Genomic DNA, 25,032 nt, shown 5'->3' on the forward strand with positions numbered 1-25,032 from the left:
ACCCATAAACCTTGATAGCAGAGAACATTTTGAAATGATGATTTGTTCCCTAACGGCAGGATAAGACTAGAGAAATACGGATCATCAACACGTAGGATTTATTAAGCACCCTCCCGTGAACAGCATTCGTGTTCTATAGGAGGGACTCTGCTCTGTAAGAGGGTCGACATAGCTAAGACAAAAAAACAGAACAAAAACCCAGTAGTTTTCCTACTAAGGAAGCGGAGTTGGGGGCATTATAAATTAAAACTCATTAATTTCCATCAGCCATAGACATGTCTCGTCAAGGTAATGTTGAATATAAACCAAGACATCAGAAATGATTCTCACAAAGTATCTTCAGTGATGACCTCTGTTCTAGCTGATTTTTTAATCATAAATTCCTTGGGATCTGGGGGTTGGGAAAGGTGGGGAGAACTAGGGTTTGTTCAGCGCTTCCGAAGTGCCAGGAACTGTGCTGGAAGCTGTACACCTCCCGGACTCCTCAGTCAGCCGGAGGGGTGGGAATGGTCCTCCTGGTCTGCATGAGATGTCCGAGAAAGGTTGCCGGAGGTTCTCTCCGCAGTGGTGTGCTTCCTTCCCAAGAAAGAAACTTTCTTTTTCTTTTGTTTTTTCCAAACACTAGACATTAATTGGTTGTAATAGCTGAGTGAAAGTACAGCCTTATATGAACCATTACAAAACAGAACTCCATTATCTTATATATTTAAGTGGCCATGATGTGAAAGACACAGTTCTCACATCTGCCTTCCTAACACATCCGTGTTATAACATTAAAGGATCATGCATCTAGGCGGGCCTGCCTGAAACCTGGAAAACGTATTTTGGGAAAAAGAAGTTCCATAATGATACACTGCCGTCCTGCAGTCTTCTGTAGTCATTTCCACTTCGAACACCAGAGACTCCCCAGCACCCCATCCACAGCGCTCTGCTAACAAAATCAGACCACCTGCTGCTAAAGCTGCCACTCACTCAAAGCAGCTACATATTTTAGTGTCCCTCAGAGTCCCGTGGTCGGTCATGTTAGATCATTTTAAGAGTAGAGTAAGAAAAGTGGCCATAAAAATGGCCCTCTCTCAGTCCCCCTATCTGCTTATTTCACTGGCAAAAACCAGTTTTACAAATATTTGCAAATACCAGTTTTACAAATATTTGCAAAACCACTGGAGTTTTAGATTAATTAGCTTTCTTGCCTTAATTCCCAATGACAATTAAGTATGTCTAAGAAGAACCAGTTAACACCCCTGGACTTTTAAAAGTATGTGTGGAAGATTACTACCAATGTCAACATTTCTAAATATTTCACTTCAACAAAAGCCTAAATGTGTAACTGCAGTGAGTTCATTTTGCAGATGATCCCTTTTATTTTTTTTTTTTTGCATATGATAAATATTGTTCCATTGCAGGGTCTAAAAATATCTGGCACAGTACAGAGCTAACATAACTTACAGCGGTTTAACTAAAGCTTTTACAGTGGGGAAACTAAAAGATGGAAATTTGTCCACAGAGTCATTTCCAGTGGTTAAAACAAAATTGCATAAGCATTTGCTGCTACACATGTGGATTACTAATTAGCACTTCGTGCTTGCATGGGCTTTGATATCAAAGCAAAGTTTCATACATCAACCAATGGAGAAATGGCGTGTTTGGGAGGATTGACGATGTTTAAAAGTGCGTTTCAGAATTATTACTCAAATTCATTTATTCGACAAATATTTGACTTCCTACCCTGTGAGACACTGTTCTGTGTGCCATGGAGAAAAACAGGCGTTATTTCTTGCAGTCTGCTTTTAGAAGGGGACACAATTACATGGATTTGTTTCTTCTGTTGCTAGAAGATTATTCTAAATGTTTATTGAAAAATAAATGTTTTTTCTTGTCATTTGACCTAGTAAATTATTTTCTGAAAATAGTTATTTTTTTTATTTTGAAATTAAGGAACACATTTCATACCATATTAGAGTGGCAATGGAATTTTTCTGATTAAAAATTCTGTGAAATTTCCTCTTTGCATGACTTTTGGGATTTCTCTGTATAACTGAGGAAATTATTTCACACTAGACTATATGCAAAGCAGGAAAAAGACATAGTAATGGCTAATTTTTTAATTCTTAAATGCCATGCTTACTATATGCAGTAAGTCAGCCAATATTTTAGAAGCTAACAACACTACTAATAGATTTTGTGTTTTTTATTAATTGTTAATTAATTGCAAGTTCTGTGTCTCCATTTGACTTAAATATAACTGAGGGGTGTGGGGAAATCTTTTGGCTGGACTACTTGGGACAAAACTCTTCTTAGCTCTGGAGGAAATGGCCTCAAAAGTATCTAACTTCTTGAAATCTCTTCTCCTCTCTGAGAAAATGGGGTAAAAGGACTAGACTACGGATGTCTCAAGAAATCTTTTGTTTAAGTCAGACTCTCTCCGGTGGTCCTGTGGGCACTCTGGGGTCTCCGCCGAGTTGATAATTCATTTCACACATTTGCACCTGCTCTACAGCCTCACCGAGAGGGCGCAACTGCTCAAGAACGTCTTTAAGAAGAACCATGTGAACTTGTACCGGTCGGAATCATTGCAGCAAAACCTGCTCCGTGAGTATTTGAGTTCTGGTTTTTAAACACATTTTCTGCCATTCCCTCATAGCATTTATGAGAGCAGTACTTTGACCTTAGGGATATTTCTTTAAAATTAACACCTAAAACAGATTTTGCACAATTCCAGGATATTGTATAAATAACAAATGTGTAGAGAATCCTTTGACCACAACCGAATCTTGCTTTCAGCAGAAGAGACAAAGCATTTGGAAATCTTGCTGCTTTCACTTAAAGAAAAATATTTCCGCCTGCCCCTTGCTTCTGTAAATCTTAAAAAGAACCAGTAAAATAAATCTTAATTCTTAAAAGCTTGTATTGTTATCTTTTCTACTTGAATAACTTTGCAAGAGCCTTTTCAGCCTTCATACACAATGAAATGTGTATGAAACATTGCACAATGAAACATATATTTTCCCCTTCAAAAATATTTATGAATATTTAGAGCTGTAAGAAATTATTAGATATCACGCCCTCTTAACATTTCAAGGATCTAAAAAAGAATATAATATATAAAGCCCTGTAGTAAATGTATTTGTGTTAGTAATATATCTTTTGTTTCATGTTGCTTCCACATATAATTTATTTTCATTTATATATACTCATGTTTAATGCTTTTGCTCTTTATACTTCAAGAGGCCTTTTCTAAAGATGTGATCCCCTGGAGGGTCATTTCTTATCCCCAAGGCCCCTCGGACCAGGCTGGGGCATGAGTTTGTACTGAGAGCCAAGAAGAATGTTGTCTGAGAGGAGACCACTTTTCCACTGTTCAGGGCCGTGGGTGTTTACCTCCTTGTCTTCCTCGTTTTTATTCTTTCTTCCTTCTCATCCGCCTGATCTGTTCGGAACACATGTGCCCACTTGACAGGAACCCCACCCCTCTGATAGCTGGGAAGCAAAAATTAGATGGGTTGGACTCGAGATGCTGAAGGGAGCAGGGGTGAGAGCGTCTGTTCATCTACAGAGCAGAACTCATAGCTCATCTACAGCACCGACATCTTACTCTTCCTTTTCCAGTTGAGTCTGTACCTTTTCCGGACCCTAAAAATTCACGCCTTCATGCTTTTAAAGATGGGAGGGATGCATTAGTTCCCCTCGTTAGAAAATGAGCACTCAAAAGCCAGAATAACAGGTTTCCAGCGACTTTGTGATGACCATTTCTATTTTATCTTTAACTTCCAGATGGGTATGCTTTCTCTCAAGATGAAAATGGAATCGTCTCCCAGTCTGAAGTGATTAGAGCGTATGACACCACAAAGCAGAGACCCGATGAATGGTGACGGGGAGGGGCTGCGAGGCCAGCTCTGCTGTGTCTCTAAGGAGTGCTCCCAGGTCTTCAGCAGAATCTGCTGACCCATTCCAGTCTGGTCCCAGGAGGGGAAATGGATCTGAGCGCATCTCACTGATTGACATTCAGATTCATGTATATTATAGACATAAGCACTGTGCAACTATACTGTAACACCATCTCTTTCAGATTTTCGAAAGTATTTGCTAAGTCTTTGTAAACAGAAATGGAAAATGACCTTGTATCTTGCCAGAGTGTTTCCTTAAACTGAGAACAAGTCAGTATTCTTATGCTGTTGCTCTGGGGCTGTAACTGTCAGTGTACTGGATATGCCACAAGGTGACCAGCCATTCGAAGTCTCTAAAATGGTAGTAAGTTAAAGGGACTCTTGATACCCAGTTTTAGATTTCAGAATATGCTGAAGAAAAAAAAAAACCAGCATTCTTAAGGAACTGACTCGCTGAGCAAAATTTCTAAACAAGACATTAATAATAAGTGTTTGTGTCAAAAATTGTCTTGATAAATGTTTGCCAAAGAAGTTCAATAAATGTATTTCTCATTCAGTAGTCATTTGCCCAGAAATTTAAGAGGTTTACCTCCAGTTCTGCTGTAAGATCTGCATGCTTGACTTCTCAAATCTAAGAGTGATTTGCAAAAACAAGTATTTCAAGGCATTTGCTACTAAAATCTGTGATGTTGCACCTTCGGCCTTACAAATGCTTCTTTCTTGTTTGTCTTATTTATTTGTTAAAGTCGAAGTGCACTCGTGGTAAGTGATCCTGTCGTTACGACACTGATTTTTTAAAGCTGTGTTTATGTCTCAGTCCTTTCTGATGAGGTTTCATCATCATTTAGATTTTTCTAACAGTCTGGCTTCTGCTGTAGATTGAGCAATGTCATTTTGTCTTCAAGTTTTCTCTTTTAAGAAAAATACGCTCACATATGTATGTGAGATTTCCCGTGCTTCTGTCAAGACGTTTGGAATACCCCGCAGGATACCTGCATGGGCTTTTGTAATGTCGGAGGCTCAGCTTCTGCCCTGTGCTTTGGTTTCTCTGTTAGTTCTCACGTGAGACGCCTGCTGTCCTCGGTAGCACACCCCGTGTTTCAGTGACTGCCCCTCCTGCACTGAGGACTGAGAGTGACTTCACTTTTCACGTGTCAGGCAGCTCCCAGAATTAGTCACACGCTGCTGATTGGGACAAAGCAGCAGTACATTTTCCCCATTTTAAAAACACCTATTTTACTCAAGCCTGTAACTTTACAAAGAACCCTGTTCATCTTGAGTAGATTCTGTTAATATGCTTTTAAATGTCTATTCTGTTTAATTATTTTCAGCATTTTCAAGACATCTCCTGAAAATACCTACTTTGCTACCAACTATAGATGGTGAGGGGAGGGGCTGTTTAAAAACCACAACCTATTTTCTACACTATTTTTTAAATAAAGCTTTCATGTAGAAATAAATAAAAAGGAATTCTAGCTTTCAGATACACTTCAGAGATTGAAGCAAACTTTCTGCCTTGTGTTCAAAAGCCTGTTTGCCTTTAAGTGGACTTAACCAGCAAAATAGGTAGAACTTCCTCTTTTGAAAAAGTCAGCTAGGATTGAGAAGAGAGGTGATTTTCAAATCACTCCTTGAGTTTAATCATTTACATCCTTTTCACCCTTTTTCTCAATCCAGACTTAAAATTAGGTTATTGATTATTTCCTTACCTGTATTCTTAACTACTTAGTCACATGTATGCCTCCCACATTTTCTGCAAATAAGAGAAGTTGTAACACATACATAATTCTAACCTAAAGGAGGGCAAGGAATGAACATAAATACTCCCCAGACCCTTCCCATCTGGGGCTCAGATTAAGAGAATCATGAACCCAAACATCTAGCAAGACCACAAGTATGAGAGTCTAAGGTCATCTTCAAAATTCAGATGTCACACTCTTTGTCTACTGAACGGATATTCAGAGCGGCTTGTCTGGGCCTCCGCGGGGAGAGTTGAGGTCAAACCACAAAAAACGAAAAACGAGAATGAAGTACATCCCTCCGGAGGAACAGTTTACAGCGGTGACAGAGAAGGGCTGCCTCCATTTCCCCTCACCTCATAGGTGACATCCTTCTCCAGAAGGTTAATATTAAAATGGGATGAGCATAAGAGCACTGAATTTTCTGACTTAAGAAAACTAAGTGTTTTATTTCTATCTTGAAACACAGCTTGTTTCTGTGAAGCTCTTCAACGTGGGTAGAAGACTCATGCTTAATATTATAATGTTGGTGATCATGATCTGAAATATGACTAATTTGTGCTTTTTTGTCCCAAGGACCTATTTTGGAATTATCAACAGTAAGTCAATCTCTTAGCTTCTTGGGTGGGAGTTGGGGGTGGGCAGAGAGGGCGTGACCTCCATGGTAAAATTTAAAATATAAGATTGCAACTGCAGCAACCTTATAGTGGTAATGAGAGAAAACCCTCTGATTTTTTTTTAACCTTCCTAAGGCCAGGAGTGGGGAAGTAACAGTTTTACCAAGATTAAACTAAACAGTTGAAGTGTATTTTCTGAAATAAGGGACACTCCAATTAAAACGTCCCTTGTAGGGACTGGCAAATGCTAACACCGTTGCTTTATAATGTTTACAGTTCAGAAAACACTACTTTCAGCAGAAAATCGTCATTCATCTCGCATTGAAAAGCTGGAAGTTGCTTCTTTAATGTTGACTAGTACACAGTGATATTGAGCATGGACTTTCTAAACGTTTTATACATCATATAAAAATATATTGGTGTCTCACACCCAGAAAGATGCTATATGGTAGAAATTATTAGCAGGAAAATAGTGTTTCTCAGGAATGTAGTAAATTGTAAGTGAAATATATGCTGCCCACCCCCCACCCCCACCCCACTCTGTCTCATGTGAGCCTGCTTCAGCCATGCGGCAAAGTTAATGGGAAACTTTTTCTAATCAAGTCAGGTGAACCTGTATTCTATTCAGTAATGTCAGCCATTTACATGAACTGTATGGTCATTGAATGGAATCCTCTTAATTAAGTGATTCCTCTTAATTTCCAAGGAAAAAGAAATGAATTCAAGAAATCAACATTTATTCTGGTCGTTATATTTTAACTTCGCAGTTTCGCATTCTCAATAACCAGTGTGAAAGTCACACGATTTGTTCTGCATTGTGTGCACTGTACATCACTTAGAATCTGTCATTTAAGATGTTCTTTCAGGAAATGAATGCTAATCAGGAAGTACTTGATTGCATATTCACAATGTTTTCTTTATAACAATGTCATCCTTATTACAAAGCTAAATAATTCTTAGTGTTTATTTTTGTGCAGTTTGCCCTTGGATAGTTCCTGGTTCTAAAACTTGCATCATCAATTAAATCTATAATCATCCACAAAATTTATTGAGCAAATTCCCACTCTATTCACATCACATGGGCCAGGCCTATAGAACTCTTTTCATAAATTACTTGATGTAACACCATGCAGCTCAGTGCCTAATAAATGCTTTTTAATGATGAACATTTCTATAATGCCTCTTAAAGAGACCATAGTTTGATTTTTCTCACATTGAAATAACTGAAAGTCACTTGTGAAGCTCTTATTTTTTGCTGCATTTTAATTAACCTTCAACAGCTATTCAAATGGAATGTAAGTTAAATTTTGAAGGAAAGGAAATAAATGTTTTCCATTTTTTGTCCTGATTTATTTTCTGTATGAGAGCAGCTGTGTTTTTGATAGGTTTATGGTTTGCATGAATTAATATTTAAAGTGGTCTAGGCCAATGCATGGCTCTTGCTGTAAATCTTGATGTTTATTTCTGCCTTATAAAATTCTTTCGTGGCCTACCTGAAATTTAATATTCAGTGGGCAAATTAATTGGTCCTCTGCACTTTTTTTTAATAAGTAAATTATTTTACAAATTTGAACTAATTTAATTGAAACTTTTGTTTAGCTTGCCTCTAAGAACTTTCCTTAATAAAGCTCACAAAACTTCTCAGCAAATAAATCTCCCTTAAGTAGGAAAAAAGCTAGATTTCATACTAGCTTACTTTGAATTAACAGCAACTTTCCATAGGTAAATCTGCTCTTGCAAAGATGTGAGCAGAATATTTAAAAATATATATTTTTATGTTTCCTGGTTCTAGACTAGCAGCCATAAATGCAGTAAATGCTGTTTGTTGTTTGTTTAACTACTTCAAGCTTCATTTTTCACATTTTCAAGTTTCTTAGGTTAAAAAGAAAGGCAGCCTTGGAAGGCAGCTACTATGGAAAATTGCAGTTTGCATTAAAGATAAAATCGTATATTTTCAGCTCCATGAAAAACCATTCCTGCTGAAACTGCTGTAGAAATTGTGAAGCTGCATGAGTGGAGAGTGTTGACTCTGTGATTATAGTAGTTTTCTCAGGTTTGTTTATCTCGATGTTCAAAACACTGTGTTTTATAAATAGTTATAAGTTGAGTAATATTCAATTCTACGCAGTGTTATGTGTCATTGGCCTTTTGTGGATGTGCATGTTTTAAACTGCAAATTTTAAACATTTTGTCCTGATTGTTATTAAAAATGAAATAAACCTTTCCATTCCATAAAGAAAAGTGTTCACGTTTTAATTGCTAGTTTTAGAAACTAGATTGCTTTATAAAACCTTCAAATCTGGCCTAACTGTAGTCTGAGAAGGTGTATCCATTTAAGTGCAATATTAACATTTTGTTTACAACCCCAGTGATATACGAAATATCCCTGCATTTTAATCCCATTAAACACAACATAAAATGGAGGATATTAACTCTAGTTTTGCAAGAGCTGGTAGTTTTGATAATTAAGTACCAAAAAAACAATTTTAAAATAAAACGACTGTTCTGATTCTTCAGTCAGAAGAGCCTCCCAGGACGGTCCTCATTACGGATTTAAATCAGCCTGCAAGTCAACAGCTAATTCATGGCCCCTTCCTTTCGCATAGGGTGAATTTCTTAAGTTTTTCTAAACCCACTGAATTTTTTTAAGTTCAGGAGAAAGTGGCCATACGTAGCCAATAAAATTGGAAGGAAGTAACCAGAAAATATTAAAAGTGCCACGTGAGACAAAAACACAAGAAACACTGAAAACTGAGGACAAGAGCTTAATCAAAAATAAGAATCCCTCAGTAAAAGAAACAAGTGAAGCTGCAGTTTGGAAACCTGCTAGGGCAGGATTAGTTCACAAAGAAGCACTGGGGGAGCAATCTGAGGAGCCTCTAGGCTTGTAAGAGCGAAACAGCCTGTTCTTCGCTGTCAGGGGCCGGCATCCTTTCCCACAGTCTAGCCGGGGGCAAGGACTGTGTGGGTGCCCCCGGCAAAACCACAGAAAAACAATGTAAAGAAAAGCTACCTGTGAATTCCCCCAAATACTTCTCACATTCAACTCCATGCCCCTTAAAATAAGCACTGTGTTTTCACTGACCCTGCCAGTTAAGATGCTGTCTAATACAGCCAGAAGAAAACAGCAAACTTGAAAGACATTCCCATAAATTCAATACGTCATCCGTCAAAATGTTTTCACGTCAAACATTTAAAGTTTGGTTTTGGATGCTTATGGCTTCTAAAGCTTCCATTTCAGTAATACAGAGCTGCTCATTTTAATGAAGAAAGCTCTTCTTAACCTGGATCGTTTCACTACCAGGCTAATAAAAATTATTGGAAAATGTATTTTTTTTAAATCATTCTGCCTTTATTCCAAGTACAATCTATGTAACAAGCAATTCAAATAAGAATTTTCTGTCAGAATAATTTCAGTAATAGTTAATGTTTAATTGCAATTTTTAAATACTCTTGTACATACAAAAATACTTGTTTGTTCCCTTTATAGTTTAATGTGTCCATAAATCCTTATTTTTCCTGAACATGTACTAAATAAGCTTTTTCGGTTATGCCAAGTTAAACTGATCCGGATCCAAAAAAATGTATCGAATTCCTAATTGTGATTGTATATATTTTCAGGAACCTTTCTGGTTATCTCATTTTAGAGAGAAAATTTCCTATAGACTTTAAGTCAGTCTGACAAATTCTCCACCATGAGGAACAGCTAAGAATAACATCAGTGAGAATAAACAGTTCAGAAAATACAAGGGAACAATCTATCCACTCGGACAATTAAAAATACAATCTGTTGGCTTTGGAGTGAATAATCATTTTAAAGCAAATTTATCCAATACCTCTTTCTAAAGCAAATGGTAAAATAAATCCACAGGCCACGAGCAGCGGGTGGGAGAGGGCTCTGTCGCAGGCAGTAAGGAGAAGTTGGCCTCTCTATCCAAGGAGGCCATAGAGTGACTGTCAAACTGTTACTGGGAAAAGGAAAATAAGAATTACCTCAGTTCTTAGTCACCCAAAAAAGAAGAATTTTTGATGAGAGACAAAAAGCATGATATAAGCAAGATTTTTCTTAGTGAAGTAAAAAAATAGCAAAAGACAGTACACTCCCGGGAACTGGGCGCGGGCCAACCCAAGAGAGGAAAAATGGCGCCGCTCCTTTTTTTTCCTGTTTTTATATCCTGATATCGTGATTGATTGGAGGATTGATTGACAACTCAGGTTCCCTGCGCTCCGGCACGCCCACCCCCTTTTGAGCAGGTTCATTGGGTCGGGTTATACCAGGCGCCCGCTCATGCGCAGCTGCAGCGCTTTGACTTTAACTGGCCCTCACTTAGAGAAAGTAAAAATTTCTGGAGTCTCTTTTCCTGAACACACTGTCATATTCTGGGTTGTTCCTCTCCCTTCTCTCCCCCTGCCAGTGCTCATCGCTATCTAAACTACCTAATATTCCCCCTTCTAGTCAAATGACCCCCAAATCTTTGGGACGTAGAGGGCGACGACTGCTCTAGCTACTTCCTGCTGATCTGGGTAATGATGGCGCTCGCTGGGGTCCCAGACTAGCTGGCTGTCACTGGGCAGGTGGTGAGCAAACGGTCGGTGTCCATCGAGTGGCTTGTATAAAAGCTGTTTTGGCTGATTGGTTGATTACCTTGTTATATAGCCATTTAAAGTTTGACTCTAGACAAGAAGAAACACATTTTATAAGAAGGTTAAAAAGATAGAAGTCAAATACATAGAGCTAACCCTAGCCAGGAGATAAAGGGGGCAAACAAAGGTCATACCTACTTAATTGGAAAAAACTGCCTTAAAAATAACTGATTTCTGTGCTTTCTGTTGGTTTAGGCTTTAGAAGGCAGATGTTGGAGTGTTAGTCCAGTGAACTAAAGGAGGAGTCAACGAGGGACCCTAATGTCAGAGACATTTTAGATTAGTATTAAAACAGTTTGGTGGGGGCCCCAGAGGAGAAAAGATTAGAGCCAGGAGACATTTAAGAAAGAGGTTTATCTAACAGGGATCCGTAGTCCCCTAGGGCGATGGGACAGTCTCACCGGAGAGTCACTTGAAAAGCAGTCACAGATCGCTAAGAGGTTCACAAGAATATGTGGCTCCCATCAGTGAACCAGATCTCATCAGGGTTTTCCAGGGGTTGGTCAGTGAGGTCTGCTCTAGCTCCTAGAGAAATGGACAGGGTCTCATGACATAGGTGAAAGGGAAGAGACTCGTCTGGTGATGGTAACAGTGTAGCAGGATTGAGTGTCCCACAAACGGAGACAGTGACATCTGCGTTTTCCAATAATAATGCCTGATATTTAAGAAGCCAAGTGTCTGAGAGCCAGAAATGTCCCTTGCCTTTAAAAAGATCAGAAACTTGGTGGTTAGCATATGCTTGTATAGGGGCCCCCAGAGTTAGCTTAAAAGCTTCCTCCAGGAGAATAGACAGGGCTCCCAACACTCCTAGGCAGGAAGGCCAGCCTTAAGCAGTGGGATCTAGCCGCTTGGAGCAGTATCCCATGGGCTGTTGGGTAGGACCCAGCCGTTGGATGAGGACCCCCAAGGCTCTTTCTCCTCTCTCATGAACATAGAACTGGAAGGGTCTTGTGGGATCTGGAAGCCCCAAGGCCGGAGATCTTACTAGGAGATTTTTTAATTCTTCCATTGCTTCTTGTTGGGAAGGACCCCACTGAGAGATACTGAGTCTTCTTTACCCTTTAAACTGGCCCATAGAGGTTGGGCCATACACACACAGTGAGGGATCTAAAGCCTACGGTAACCTGTTAGTCCGAGAAACGTCCTGAGCTGTTTTCGAGTAGTGGGAGTAGGGAGTTGTAAGGTTCCCTGAATTCGTTCAGGGGAAAGTCTACAGGTTCCAGGAGTCAGAACAACTCCTAGATAAGTGACGTCTTGTATGACCATTTTGGCCTTGGACCTGGAAACTGGATTGTGTGCTGGATGGCCTGTTCTCGAGTAAGGGGGCAGATAAGTAGGTCATCTGCATATTGGAGAATAGTCCCTTTTTCAAGCTGTAAGTCCTGTAAATCTGGGCCAAAGCTTGCCCAAAGAGGTGAGGACTGTCTCTAAACCCCTGTGGCAGTAGTGCTGTCCAGGCAGCTGGCGCTGGTACCCACTGGGTGAGTCCCACTGAAAGACAAATAAATACTGGGACTGGGGACTAAGGGGCATACAGAAGAATGCCCCTTTAGGTCTAAGGTTGTGTACCCCCGGGCTGCTGGAGGGATGTTCCCCAGTAGCACACAGGGGTTCGGGGCCACTGGGTGAAGAGGTACTGCTGCCTCATCTATGGTTCGTAAATCCCGGACCAGCCTGTAGGTCCCATCTTTTTTAATGGCCGGAAGGATAGGTGTGTTGCAGGGGGAGTTAACAGGAATTAGGACTCCACACTGTAAGAACTTAGAAATTATTGGCTGAAGGCCCTTCCTTGCCTCAGGTTTTAAATGATACTGTTTTCGATCAGGGAGCCAGGTAGGATCTCTGAGCGAGATGACAACCAGAGCAGCCTTCTTTGTCGCCCTGGGATGCCTTGATCCCAGACAGCAGGATTAATTTTATTCTCCCAGGCCTCTATATGTGGAGGTTTTTCTCCTTCCCCAGAGAGCAATGAGTTGTAAAGAGGTGAAAGTTTGGGGATCTTCTCCCAGGATAACACAGGTTCCCAAGTTATAAAGAAGATCTCAGCCTAAAAGGGGGCTAGGACATTCTGTCACACATAAGAAAGAATGTGCGAACGAGCATTCGTCCCATCAACAACAAAGGGGGGGCAGTAAAGAATCTTAAGGTCAGTTTACCTGTAACTCCCATAACGGCACAGAAACTGGAGGAGACAGGTCCGGAGAAGGAAGTCAGGACAGAGAAGGTGGCCCCGGTATCCATAAGAAAAGTTACTGTCCTGCCTGCCACATCTATGTGTACCCGCGGCTCCAGCCCATTGATGGAGAGCTCTTGTGTTGGGTATGACTGGAGGGGGCTTCTTCAGTCCTGGACCACCATCTGCAGGTCTTGGGCATTTTCCCCTGCAAGCCATTTGGCTCAAAGGACAGAGGGCCACCAATGACCCTGTTGGCTACACCGAGAGCAGGCAGATCTTGGAGGCTTGTCCCTGTAGGGACATTCTTTGACCCAGGGACCAGGTCAGTGGCAAATGCTGCACTTGTCATTGGACTTACTCAGGCCGCTAGGGGCCAGGGACGTTAGGACGGTGGCTGCCCTTGAGGGGCCGCAGTCATCTAGGTAGGCCTGGCCTCCTTCCTTCTTTCCTTCCCTAAGCCTTGGTCTCTTGCTCCTGCTCTTGATGATAAAAAAAAACTGTGGCAGCAATGGCTACATTTCATCAAGAGTTACTCCAGGTTCCTGGATCACCTTTTCGAGTTTTCCCCTCATTATCAGGGGCAGACTGAGTGAGAAATTTATCCGTTAAGATGATTTGTCCCTCATAAGAGCTGAGGTCTGAGTTAGTGTACTTAGTAAGTGCCTCCTGGAGCTGCTCTGAAAAAGCAGTGGAGTTTTCTCCGGGCTCCTGGCTAACAGCTAACACCTTAGAATAACTATAACTTTCTTTCAGGCTGCCCAGAGTCCTGCCTTAACAGATTAAAAAGTGATCTCTTTCTCACTTTTGGTTAAGGTCATTATAGTCCCACCCAGGGTCCCCTGGGGGAACAGCTGTTTCCCCTGTGCGGTACTTGTCGTTAGATAGATGTAGACTGTTTGCATATTTTCTGGCTTCTCTGAGAACCCTTTCCTGTGCTGCGTCAGATAGGGTTGGCCAAGGATAATATTAACATCTTTCCAGGTGAGATCATATGCCAGAGTGAGGTATTGAAATGCCTCTATGTGTTTGTCTGGGTTATCTGAATAGCTTCCCAGATCAGTCTTAATTTGTCTCAGTTCTACCAGAGAAAATGGCTTATGTATGAATTGAGGACCAGATACTCCACCTGTTTCTACCAGGGGGCAGGTCTTAGCTATCAAAGGTAATGGAGGCAGGAGTGTCTTTCCTGAGTATGAGGGAAATGACGGGTATATGGTAGGGAGAGTAGGGTAGGGTGTAGGTTTAGGAGAGTCCCCCTCCCTAGGGGGTGTCGGGGACAGTAGGTTATTAGGTGTAACCGTTGCCTGAGTGGTTAACTTACATCCTTCTAGGAGATCACTGCGGTCCCTCAGTAAGTAAAAGATATGAACATAGGGTATTCAGACCACTTGCCTTGTCTCTTGCAGAAGAGATCAAGCTGGAACAAGATGGCTGAGTTTATGCTCTGTTTATAGGCCATGCTTCCTCGCAGGGAAGTCGATATTGTGGCCAGGCAACATTACAAAGGAATATAAGTGTTTTTCTTTTGAGGGTTTATAGATTAAAACGGTCCCAGGTGGCCAATATGCAGCCCAAAGGAGTCCCAGCAGGGACAGACTCTTGGTTTCCCATCTCAAAAACAAGGATGGGATACAGGGGGGTTATCAGAGCCTAGCGTCCTAAGGTGAAGAGCCCATGGACTAGGCCGAGTCTCAGCCTCTGTCCCCAGCCAAATGCATCCTAGAGGGTAGCCATGGATCAGCAGTGCCTAGCGTCCTAGGGTCCTGATTCGGGGATGGAAGCTGATGTCTCAGCCTCCGCTCCAGAAAGGGGGAAATGGCCACAGTCTTACCGTGCGCTGGGTGTCCCCGCGGTCCACGGTAATAGCCAGTTTTAACCCCGCGGGTGGTGGGTGACCCAAGAGCAGGAGAGCTGCTCACCTGGAATAGCTGGAGAAAGGGGGAGCAAACACAGAGGAGTGAGTCAGGGTTAGAGGGTCCAGATGGAAGCGCCTGCCCACAGCTGGCCCCAGGAGCTTGTGCTCCGGGGGCCTTGGGGAGGCAGATGGCAGTGAAGGAGGAAAGATTAAGTTTAAGCACGTGATCCAAGTCACAGGCACCAAAATTAGTGTTACCAGGAAAAGGAAAATAAGAATCACCTCGGTTCTTAGTCACCCCCCAAAAAAATTTTTTTGACAAGAGACAAAAAGCGTGATATAAGCAAGATTTTTCTTAGTGAAGTAAAAAAAATAGTAAAACACAGTACACTCCCAAGAACTGGGGGCGGGCCAACCCAAGAGAGGAAAAATGGCGCCGCTCCTTTGCTTTTCCTGTTTTTATATCCTGGTTTCGTGATTGATTGGTGGATTGATTGACAACTCAGGTTCCCCTGAGTTGATTTGATTTGCTGTCTTATCTTTCTGAAATGAAGATTAGGTCACGATCCCTTATAAAATCCTTCATCCCCCTTGCATTTGGTGTTTGTGCAGCCACTGTGGTGTTCCAGGTCTCTGCTCTGACCCTGCTTCTCTCTCCACTCTCTTTCTCTGAATTCTTTGTCTAGTTTCCGCAATGTTCCTTGTTCTTTCACACTCATGGGGTTTCTCTGCATTTGTATGAATCCTTTGCCTAATCTGCTCTCCCCCTCATTTCCAGCACCCCTCTCTCCCTCCCCGCCCCTTCCCCTCTCAAGGCTCAGGTCCAATCTCCCCTGTGCCAGGATGAGTTAGGCGCCCTTTGTATGCACTGCCAGGGCCCTCTGCACCTCCTTATCCCTGCAGTTCCCATCGTGAACTCTAAGTGTTGATGTGGGGCTTCACCTTCCCCTACGTGACTGTGAGCTCCTGGAAAGGAGAAAAGACAACAGGCTTCTTTATAAAGTACCTGGAGCATCTTATCAGAGGCGTTTGCTGTTGTGCCCGAGCCCATGCAGACACGGCTCCTTGAATTGGAACTACATCTTACTCATCTTGATACACCCAGCTGTCCATAGGTGGCGTCCAGCAAATGCTTGTCAGAGGGGATGATTACTGGAAATCTGCCACAGGATGGCCAACTTACCCTAGGATTGTAAGTAATCATAGTATTACCAACACAGATCCCAGAGAGAAGTTCAAAGATGCGTGCTGTATGTCAACAAGTATGTGGGCATACGATTCAATTCAGTGTCACTGGTTGCCATGGTACAATGAGGTGCACAATGTCTATTTAACTTGTTTACTTAACTAGAAAACAGTTATACAAAATCATACAATTTATAAAACTAGTTAACCTGATTGACTGGAGCATCCTGCTAAGAAAGGGAAGGTTGCAGATGTGAGGTTTCTGAATTCCTTAGTGTTATTCTGCCTAATGGATATAAACTATTCCCCAAAGGGGTGGGAAGTAGAAGTAGAGTCACTTGAGAAACCTGACAAACTAGGTTTTCAGTGGGGACAGTTCTGCCCTCTAGTGGTCATTGTGGAATTGGTGGGGGCATCTGTGGCATCAGAATGTTTGGGGGTGGGGGCAGGTGTGCTATGGACATTCTTCGGATGGGACTTGGTTACAACAGAGATCCTACAATGCATGGGTCAGTCCACCCACCAAAGACCTGACGTCCATGGGCAGGACTTTGGAATGTCCTGCCAGTTCTTTCTGTGGAGAAACCTAATCCCGATTTTATCAATAAAGCGTTTTCCACACTGCCTTAATATATGCTGAATTTTCCAGATACGTAACTACTGTGCAAATCAAAAGAAAATCCAGCTTTGCTTGGTTTGAAGAGAAATCACATAACAGCAGCTCTGGTGTGTGAGATGCCAGTCTAGCAAACATGTGTGGGCCTGGATTGGCAGCCATCACATCTTGGTGATTCTTGGGTCGTGAGGTTCTCATTTGCGTCCTGCTGAAGCTTACGTTGTGAAATAAATTCCTCTCCTTTTCTTTCTCCTTTCCATTTACCATTAGGATATTGTATTGAATATCTTTAATTATATGTGTAGTGAGTGATTTTGTCCGTGAATTTCATTTTAGGACAGTTAAAGGGATTGACAAAATCTTTGTTCTAGGGAGAGCTCACTGGGTCCAGTAGCGGTGACAATCACTACCTTAGAGAAAGGGACAGTGCCTCTCACCTTACTCTCCCGTGGATCTTGTGAACAGAGGCAACAAAACCTCAAAGCAGGTGTTCCCTTGCTGTTTGAATCTGGCTGTACACCCAGCTCCAATATCGACTAGCTGTGGGACCTTGGGCAAGTTAACTTCATTCCACTATGCCTCGGTTTCCAAATTTATAAACAGGAATTATAACACCTCCCTGTGGCGGTTGTTTGTGGATGAAATGAGTTAGTGCGTGTAAATATTTAGACTAGAGTTTGGGTAGTAAGAGCCCAGTAAAGATTAACTTTTAAAAGATCAAAGGAGGGGATGGTTTAGCTCAGTGATGGAGTGCTACCCTTAGTATTAGCATGCACAAGGTCCTGGGTTCAATCTCCAGTCCCTCTGTTGATAAAGAAATAAACAAACAAGCAAACCTAATTATCTCCCCCTCAAAATTTTTAAAAAACACACTTCAAAGGAGCAGTACATAACAAGCATGAATAAAGCCAGCCTAATGACATAGGAGTGAATTGCAGAGCTTCTCACAAGTGTTTATCCTTTTGTGTTCAGCCCTTCCTCTCTCCCTTTCCTTCCCTTCTCTTTCCCTCCTTCCCTCCCTCCCTTCCTTCATTTCTTAATTATTTGGCTAATTGGGGATACCTGGAAGTCAGGCCAATTTTAGTTACAAGAGAAAGCAGGAGACTCGAAGCCAGAGCTCCTCTGCCATCCGACTGGGCAAAAGCACAGTATCTCTGAACTCATTTCCTTAACTAGAAAACAGAGTCAAGGCCAAATGACTTCTCTGAGGTAAGAACTCCACTTCTGTGTACCTGTATTTGATACGAGCTACTGAGGACGACATAGGAGAGTATGAACTCATATAAGTGCTCCTGGGTTTCCTGACAACACCCTCAGGGGCCAGGAGGTTAACAGAGCTGAGGAAGAGAAGCCAGGTTGACGGGGTGGGGTGGGGGGGATGTTGAGAACCAGGCAGGAGGCTGGCAAAAGGCAAGTGTCCTGCCTGAAAAGGACTTCCTGACCCCCTGGCAGAACAGGACCCATGGTGCCACACCCTCCCAGTGGCAGGAGAAATCCGATTCTTCTGAGAAATGTCCCAAATTTAAATCTATGCAAATAACACATATGAGGGCTGCAGCCCACAGGCTGATAGCTCTATAAAAATTCACTTCCTCAGCTGATTTCCTGAGCCCCAGTGTAGAAAATAGCTTTTTAATGTGATTCAAAATCAGTGTGGGATCTTTTTTTTAATTTCAAAATATGAAATGTTAAGTAAAGACATTTCCTTTTATTGAGTAGCAAAGGGTATCATTAAAGAGATAAAATGAAGCACTTTGATCTAAAATTTCAAAGAGATTTCATGAAAACATACAGTATTTTATTTATTCTAACCCAGCAGGAAATATGTGCCCAAATATTTAGTCATCAGACATGGCATTCAGTGGCATTCAAGATACATAATATTAGATGATTATAGCCAAAGCTGGACTTTGAACTCCACAGTTATTATTAACATAAACAATTACAGTGTGACTACTAAATAATTAGTACCGTCAATGTGGTAAATACATTAAATTACAATTCTTTACATTTGTACATAACTCATTTTACAAGTAAATGTTTTAAGACCTGACTGTCCAACTTTCATTTAAACACTAAATGTTGCTGAACAAAAGAAGTCTGCAATAAATATTCCCTTGAGTGGGTGGGAGAAATGCTTTTACCTAAGATCTCTGTTATAATGAATATCTGGGTAAATATTTTGTGTTAAACTCCTCATGTGGTTATTGAAATCTTGTATTCCGAAAAAGCTTTTATATCTTAAACAAAATTTAGTTATTAATTTAAAACGTAGCTGTTCTCATGATGTTAATATTCACGGTTAGGTTGCTTTGCAAATCATAAATTGGTTGTTCACTGCCCTCACAGTTTACTTAGTAGTTAATTTTTTTAGTGAACCTTCAATCATTACAATCAGGCATTTTTCTCTGCTTATTTATGTATGTATTTGTATTATCACTCACTAAACAACTTATAATGAAAAAACACGTAGACCTTTTCTAAGCAGTATAGCTGAGTTGTCCAATAAAACATCTTCAGCCAATTTGTAACTTTAAAGTCGACTGCTGCATATTCTGAATAAAAGTTGCATAAATTGAAATGTAGTAAGCATCTTGTTTTCAAAGCCAGAAAGCAATTATCTAACACAGTCATTCTGTGACTGAACACAGGAATCGTAAGACAAAAAGTGCTATGTTTTCCTTGTTCTTTCCTCCAGGATGTTGCTGGGTTCAAGGGAAATTCCCTCAGAAATCCTGGTGGCAATGGCAGCAGTGCCCCACTGGTCTGTCATTGTACCAGGTGGCAGATCTGTAGCGGTGGCCTGTCAACTGGAACTGAAGTCTGGACAGCTCTTCCCGGGCAGCGGGGGCTCCTGCTGGAGCGGGTAAGCGAAGTACTGGGGCGACACCAGGAAACCCGATGGCTGGGTCAGGTGGATGGGGTGGCCTGTGGTGTAAGGCGGGGGCGGTGAGGGCACCAGGCAGCCTGGCTCCGCCCTGGCAAAGGAGAACCTTCGGATGGAGCCTCCTGTGGAGCTGGAGCTGGTGGCCGTGCTGGACTGCCTGGAAGGTGCCCTGAGGCTCGTGGAGGTCAAGATCATGGGCAGGGTCTCTGTCTGATAGCTGCGGAGCGAGAAGCGGATTGGCTGCTGTGAGGGCTCCTTGGGTCTCAAGCAGGTGCAGCAATAAATAGCCACCAAAGAGCCCAGGATGATGAAGGCAATGAAGATGGAGCCGACAATCAGGAAGGGGACGTAGACCGGCTCTAAAAGGCAAAAACAGACATGCACAGATGCTTGGACAAGAGTCTCCCGAAGTCCGGAGTGCTTAAGGGAGGAAGGTGGGAGGTCGGTATTAACACACTTGTCAGCCCAGCTTCTCAGAGCTTGTTACTGGTAACCTCTGGAGTGCAAACTGTGATGATGGAATATTCTTTTTTTTTTTTTACTTTCTTTTAAATTGTAATGATTTATAATGTTTCAGGTGTACAGCAAAGTGATTCAGTTATACATATATATCTATTCTTTTTCAGCTTCTTTTCCATTATAGGTTATTACAAGATAGTGAATATAGTTCCCCTGTGCTGTACAGCAGGTCTTGCTTGTTTATCTGTTTTATATATAGTATTGTGTTTCTTCGAATCCCAAACTCCAAATTTATCCCTCCCCCTCATTCCCCTTTGTTTGTAAGTTTGTTTTCTATGTCTGTGAGTCTATTTCTATTTTGTAAATACACTTGTGTCTTTTTTTAGACTCCACATATAAGTGATATTGATGGAATATTCTTGCTCCTAGCAGGGAGAAAGCAAACTGATACTGTAGACTCTGTTAGCAATTAGCCATCATGTTGCACATCTGGAAGTCAGAAGGAACAGAATCTATCCTCCTGTTCCTGCACTGGCGGAAGGGAAAGGATGAGTATGGGGGTTACTATAACACTGGCTTTCAATGCGGGTTTTAGTAGTTTTATCACAAGGTGGGCCACTTAGGGCTCTGAGGCTGGAAATCCATCTCCTCTCCAAGAATCTCCAATCTAAGCAACGAGAACCAGGCCTGTTAAATGACACCCCCAGGAATTTACAAGACTACAGAAAGAACAGTATAAAGAACTCTGTAGTGGGTCCCAATTAACTGTGTCTCCTAGTGCATCACAAAGTGCCTCTCATCTCTGGATGCTTCTTTTTAGAAACTATTTGGGATGCCACTCCAGCTGCCACACCTCAGCCTCTGGGTTCTCACCGACTCTGAAAGGTCAGGCTGAACCTCAGACCACGACGCAGCTATTGGTGTTGGCCGCCCAGACTTTCTGTGAGAGCATCCCTCAGAGCAAACCTCAGTTTCCTTCTCTCTCTACAGAGCAGACATAAAATCTCCCACTCCAAAGCCCCACCTGGGCAACCCTTCAGGTGTGTCTCCTGTCAAATAGAGCCACCGCTGGATGCAACCTCCAGCTTAGAGGTAGAAGGGAGAAACCTGCACTTACTAAGGCCCTACCAAGTGCCTGGCTCTTCCGTATTTATTGTGGGGTCCATGGAGACCTGGGGAGGTGGGATAGTATGATGGTATTAGTTGGATGATAACTCTCCATTTTCCAGATATGGAAACATATTGGAGGGTTGTTAACTTTCCCAAAGACACACAGGCAGTGAGTGACAGGTAACTACCCACGCCAAGATCTGTGGGCTCCTATGGGTAAGCTCTTTAGCAGACCACCCATTCGGCCACGTTTAGTAGTCCCTGTGGAAGGCAAGCCCAAAGTGCCTACTTACCCAGCACCTTACTAAGCCTTCATACATTCACTTAATCCACAGCTTAACCCCTCTGACAGCAATATGCCCATGTTAGAGTCAAGAAGAGGCCCGGAGCAATTAAGTAACTGGCCCAGGGCTACAAGCTGGCCAGCAAGAGAGGCACAGTCCCTGAGACTGGGCAGATTCCAGCCTGGGTGACCGCTGAGACTGCCCCCTCTTCCGCTGGGCTGGGCAGCAGAGCAGAGCAAGGAGGCCTGGAAGGAGTCCCCGCTGTCCGCTGGGCACTTACACTCACTCCGCAGAGGGCACCGGGTTCCCCCGGGGTGAGTGGAGTCAAGCCACAAGGCAGAGTCTGTATTTTCCTGACAGGCCAGGCGGCCCTCCTTCCCACTGAGCATCTTTTCTCCAGACACCACTACCCTAATCCTCTAGATTGGTATTTTCCCTCCTAAATTGAATTCCTTGGAGGTCTAAGGGAGTTCTAAGGAAGGGCAGGCTCCCCTTTCCTCTGGGTTGTCAGTCTCAGGGGGTCCAGGGCTCCAGGACCATTAATTATCTCTTCAGCCTCTTTCTTTCCCGGGGACCGTCTCGGCTGGCTTTAGACCTCTTCTCCCGGGTTCTGGGGTGTCGCGACTCTTAGCTCCGCCCGCTCCTCCGGTTTCCCGGTCGTAAAACTGTCGCCTCGAGCTCTAAAGGGTTTCCCTGATGTTCCGATTCAGGTGGAAAGCTCATTTTTTCTTTTTTTAAGGTGTAAAGTTTCTCTGCTGGGGTCATGATTTATTCCGCTCTGAAGTGAGCGGAAATTTGACCCGTGTTTTCCGACGTGAGAATAGGGGGCGGGGAAGCCCCTGCGACCCTGGCTTCTAAATCTCCACCTCGAGGACCTGGGCATTTCTGAAAAGCGTGACAATAGGGGGTGGGCCGGAGAGGGTAATTCGATGCAGAGAGAAATGAAAGGAAGTCGAGAGAATGGGGCAGTGGTTTAGAAACGCTACCAAAAGGCCACCAAAAAAGAAGAAAAGTGGCAGAAGTTTTTTACCCCCGCGGGGCTACAGATGACCGCGCCCCCAAAAGTTGCGCTCCCTGTGCCATCAGCACTTCTCAAAACCTCCCGAGCTCCCAGGGCGCGCAATGGGACGCCCTCACTGCTCCTGAACACCCAAGCCTGTAGCTGCCCCTACAGCCCTTCTCTGCAGGGTTCCGAACGCCCCTGGCTCCGGCTGTCTTCCCCGGGGTCACCCGGTGCACGCCCCGCGCTCCTCGCTGACCCTTGCAAACTTTCCCTTGGGCAGACCCGCGGAGACTGTGTGTGGCGAGAACCAGGACTGCAAAGGAACCACTCTTCCCTTGATCCTCCCACCTCTAGCCTCCCCTTTGCCGCAGACCCGGGAAGGCCCGCACGCCTGTCCGCGCGCACACGGGCCCGCACACACCATAGCCCCGGCGACCCGGCGGGTCCGCCCCGCGAAGGCCCGCACTCACGCGCCGTGATGCCCGGGTGCTCCAGCTCTCCGCGGTCGTTGGTGCAGCCGCCCTGCTCCAGTCTGGCGTCGGCTGCGGCGCAGCAGTAGCGCAGCGCGCAGGAGCCGCAGCAGATGGTGGCGTCCAGCGTGTCGAAGTCCTCCGGACACTGGAAGCCCTCGTGATAGTTTCCCTGCACGTCCACCCAGCCGTGGCAGTACTCTCCGGATTGCTGCGCGCCCGCCGGGCCCCCGCGCAGCCAGCCCAGGAGCAGGCAGAGCGCAAGCAGCGCCCCCATCGCCGCGGGCGCGCTGGGCGGCCCAGAGTGGGACGCGGCTGGCGATCGAAGGGCTGAGCCGGGGCTCCGGGAGCCCCGCGAGCCCCGCGGTTCCGCCTCCCCCGGGGCGCGGCCTGGGCGGCTGCCCTGGCGGCCAAGGCCACTCCCGCGAGGGTCAGCGGTGGCCAGGGAGGCGGCAGGGGCTGCGAGGCGGACTCCACCGGCCGTGGGTCGGCATGGTGCGCAGGGGTGAGTCGGCGAGGGCCAGCGGGAGGCGCTGGCAGAGGCTGCGGCCGGGGCTGCTGCTGCCGCCCTTTGCCTGGCTCATAACGCTCCTGACAAGAGGGGCGCGCCCAGACCTCGGCCACCTCCCGCCCCACTCCTCACGGGAGCCATCGCGACGGGAGCTGGCAACTCCTGGGCCGCGCAGCTCGCTGGTGGAGCCCGAAGGCAGGAGAAAGTGAGATGCCCACGTGCGGGTCCCCGGGACACGCGGCCCCTCAGCCCCCGCCCCTATCTGTCACGGGAGCAGGAGTCAGCCTGGCCGCGGCCAAGTACAAACGGCCTCCCGGTTGCTGACAGCCCTGCTTCCACGGCGTCCTTTAAAAAGGAAGAGGGAGGGGGAGACAGCGAGGGTTAAGAGAGAGTCCGCCTCCTGGGTCGCGCGCCGGAGCTAATCACAGTGAGCGCCGCGGGGCTGTGCGGCGGGGCTGCGTGTCCTGTGCGCCTTCTGGTTCGCGCGCCCTCCTCCGCCCTTCCCGGGCCACCCCGCCCACCGCGCTCCCTCAGGCTCGACCCTAACCCTGGGGATCAGGCCCTCCCCACCCCGCACCCCTCAGCTTTCGCACAGCCCAGCAAACTCCGCAGAGAGACGGCGAGGGCCGGCGGGTCTCTCCGTCTATCCACGCCCGTTGGCGCGTGGGTGGAGACCAGGGTTTTGCTTCTTAGGGATGTAATAAAAAACGAGCGCGGCCAGACTCGTTCTTGGGACCCCTTTCCTAAGGGTTCAGGACGGAAAACATGATATTTAAGGCCCGCCAACCTTTACACCGAGTTTGCCACCCAAGTTTCCACTTCTTCTAGAAGGGACAGCACATTCTTACAAATGCACACCCACCCGCACTCTTTCCCCGGTCCCCGCAACCTGCGCGCCGCAGGATGAAGAATCGCGTGTCACCGCTGCCTGCCGAGGGCAGCTCGCAAAACCTCGAAGAGCACGCCTCCTCCGTTTGCGCCCGCAAAGGAAATGAAAGAACAAAATGAATGATAACAGAGCAGATCTGAACCTGGGTTAGGGCAAAGAAACACATTTATTTAAATGATGCGTCCCCTGTGTGCTGTTTTCAGGGGCATTGCTCCTTTAGCGGCGTAAGTGCCTTACGCAACTGGCGCTCCGTGAAACCTGGGCTAAACTCTAGGTTTCTTTTTACAGCATCCTGAACTTCCTCTCACCGTTTACTGGTATGTGCCAATATGTTCCGCGTATCTCAACCCATTTGCCAGATACACTGAATGCCCGTGTCACTGATTTAGATGTTGGCAAGTCGAGTGAAACAGAAGACAAAGTTTGCTGCGCACCAGCCGGAAAAATGTGCGGTCAAAAGCATTCACCACGCCACGCCCGCGGCTTCCCGAGGGTCCGAGTCGGTTCATAGAAGCTTTTTTTTTTTAAAAAAAACTCTGAATGAAACGGTTTCTGTTTTAAAATGTAACTTAAAGTATATTCCAAGTAAAGAATCACTTCTGACTTCTGGGTTTAAATACTGGGATGAGTATTTAGTTATGATAATGCAAAAATATGCCCCCAAATGTTGTTATATGTTAAGTAGGACTGTGCAAGTATT

General features: G+C 44.6%; 2 protein-coding genes across 3 annotated transcripts in view; one reads left to right on the plus strand and one right to left on the minus strand.

The window, feature by feature from the left end:
- ATP8A1 (ATPase phospholipid transporting 8A1) overlaps positions 1 to 5,468 on the plus strand; it is a 215,409-nt gene extending 209,941 nt beyond the window's left edge. For both annotated transcript variants that reach the window (XM_006209780.4, XM_072944648.1), the window contains exons 35-36: positions 2,501 to 2,592; positions 3,775 to 5,468. In XM_006209780.4, coding sequence (XP_006209842.1) covers positions 2,501 to 2,592; positions 3,775 to 3,872 — 190 coding nt within the window. In that variant the 3' untranslated portion in view covers positions 3,873 to 5,468. The remainder of the gene's footprint in view (positions 1 to 2,500; positions 2,593 to 3,774) is intronic.
- Positions 5,469 to 18,495: 13,027 nt separating this feature from the next.
- Positions 18,496 to 23,924, minus strand: SHISA3 (shisa family member 3). The gene is made up of 2 exons (XM_072973834.1): positions 22,933 to 23,924; positions 18,496 to 19,965 (listed from the first exon to the last, which is right to left on the minus strand). The coding sequence occupies exons 1-2, from the start codon at positions 23,207 to 23,209 to the stop codon at positions 19,526 to 19,528; spliced, it is 717 nt and encodes a 238-aa protein (XP_072829935.1). The 5' UTR covers positions 23,210 to 23,924; the 3' UTR covers positions 18,496 to 19,525.
- Positions 23,925 to 25,032: the final 1,108 nt, after the last annotated feature.

The sequence above is a fragment of the Vicugna pacos genome, chromosome 2 (genome assembly GCF_048564905.1).
Source record: "Vicugna pacos chromosome 2, VicPac4, whole genome shotgun sequence".
NCBI lineage: Eukaryota > Metazoa > Chordata > Mammalia > Artiodactyla > Camelidae > Vicugna > Vicugna pacos.

What these genes read in the sequence shown, in the direction of transcription:
- SHISA3 (XM_072973834.1), bottom strand. Translation starts at nt 23,209, where the DNA reads ATGGGGGCGCTGCTTGCGCTCTGCCTGCTCCTGGGCTGGCTGCGCGGG. An exon ending in GCACCCGGGCATCACGGCGC is followed by an intron (nt 19,966 to 22,932) that starts GTGAGTGCGGGC and finishes TTTGCCTTTTAG; the next exon opens with AGCCGGTCTACGTCCCCTTC.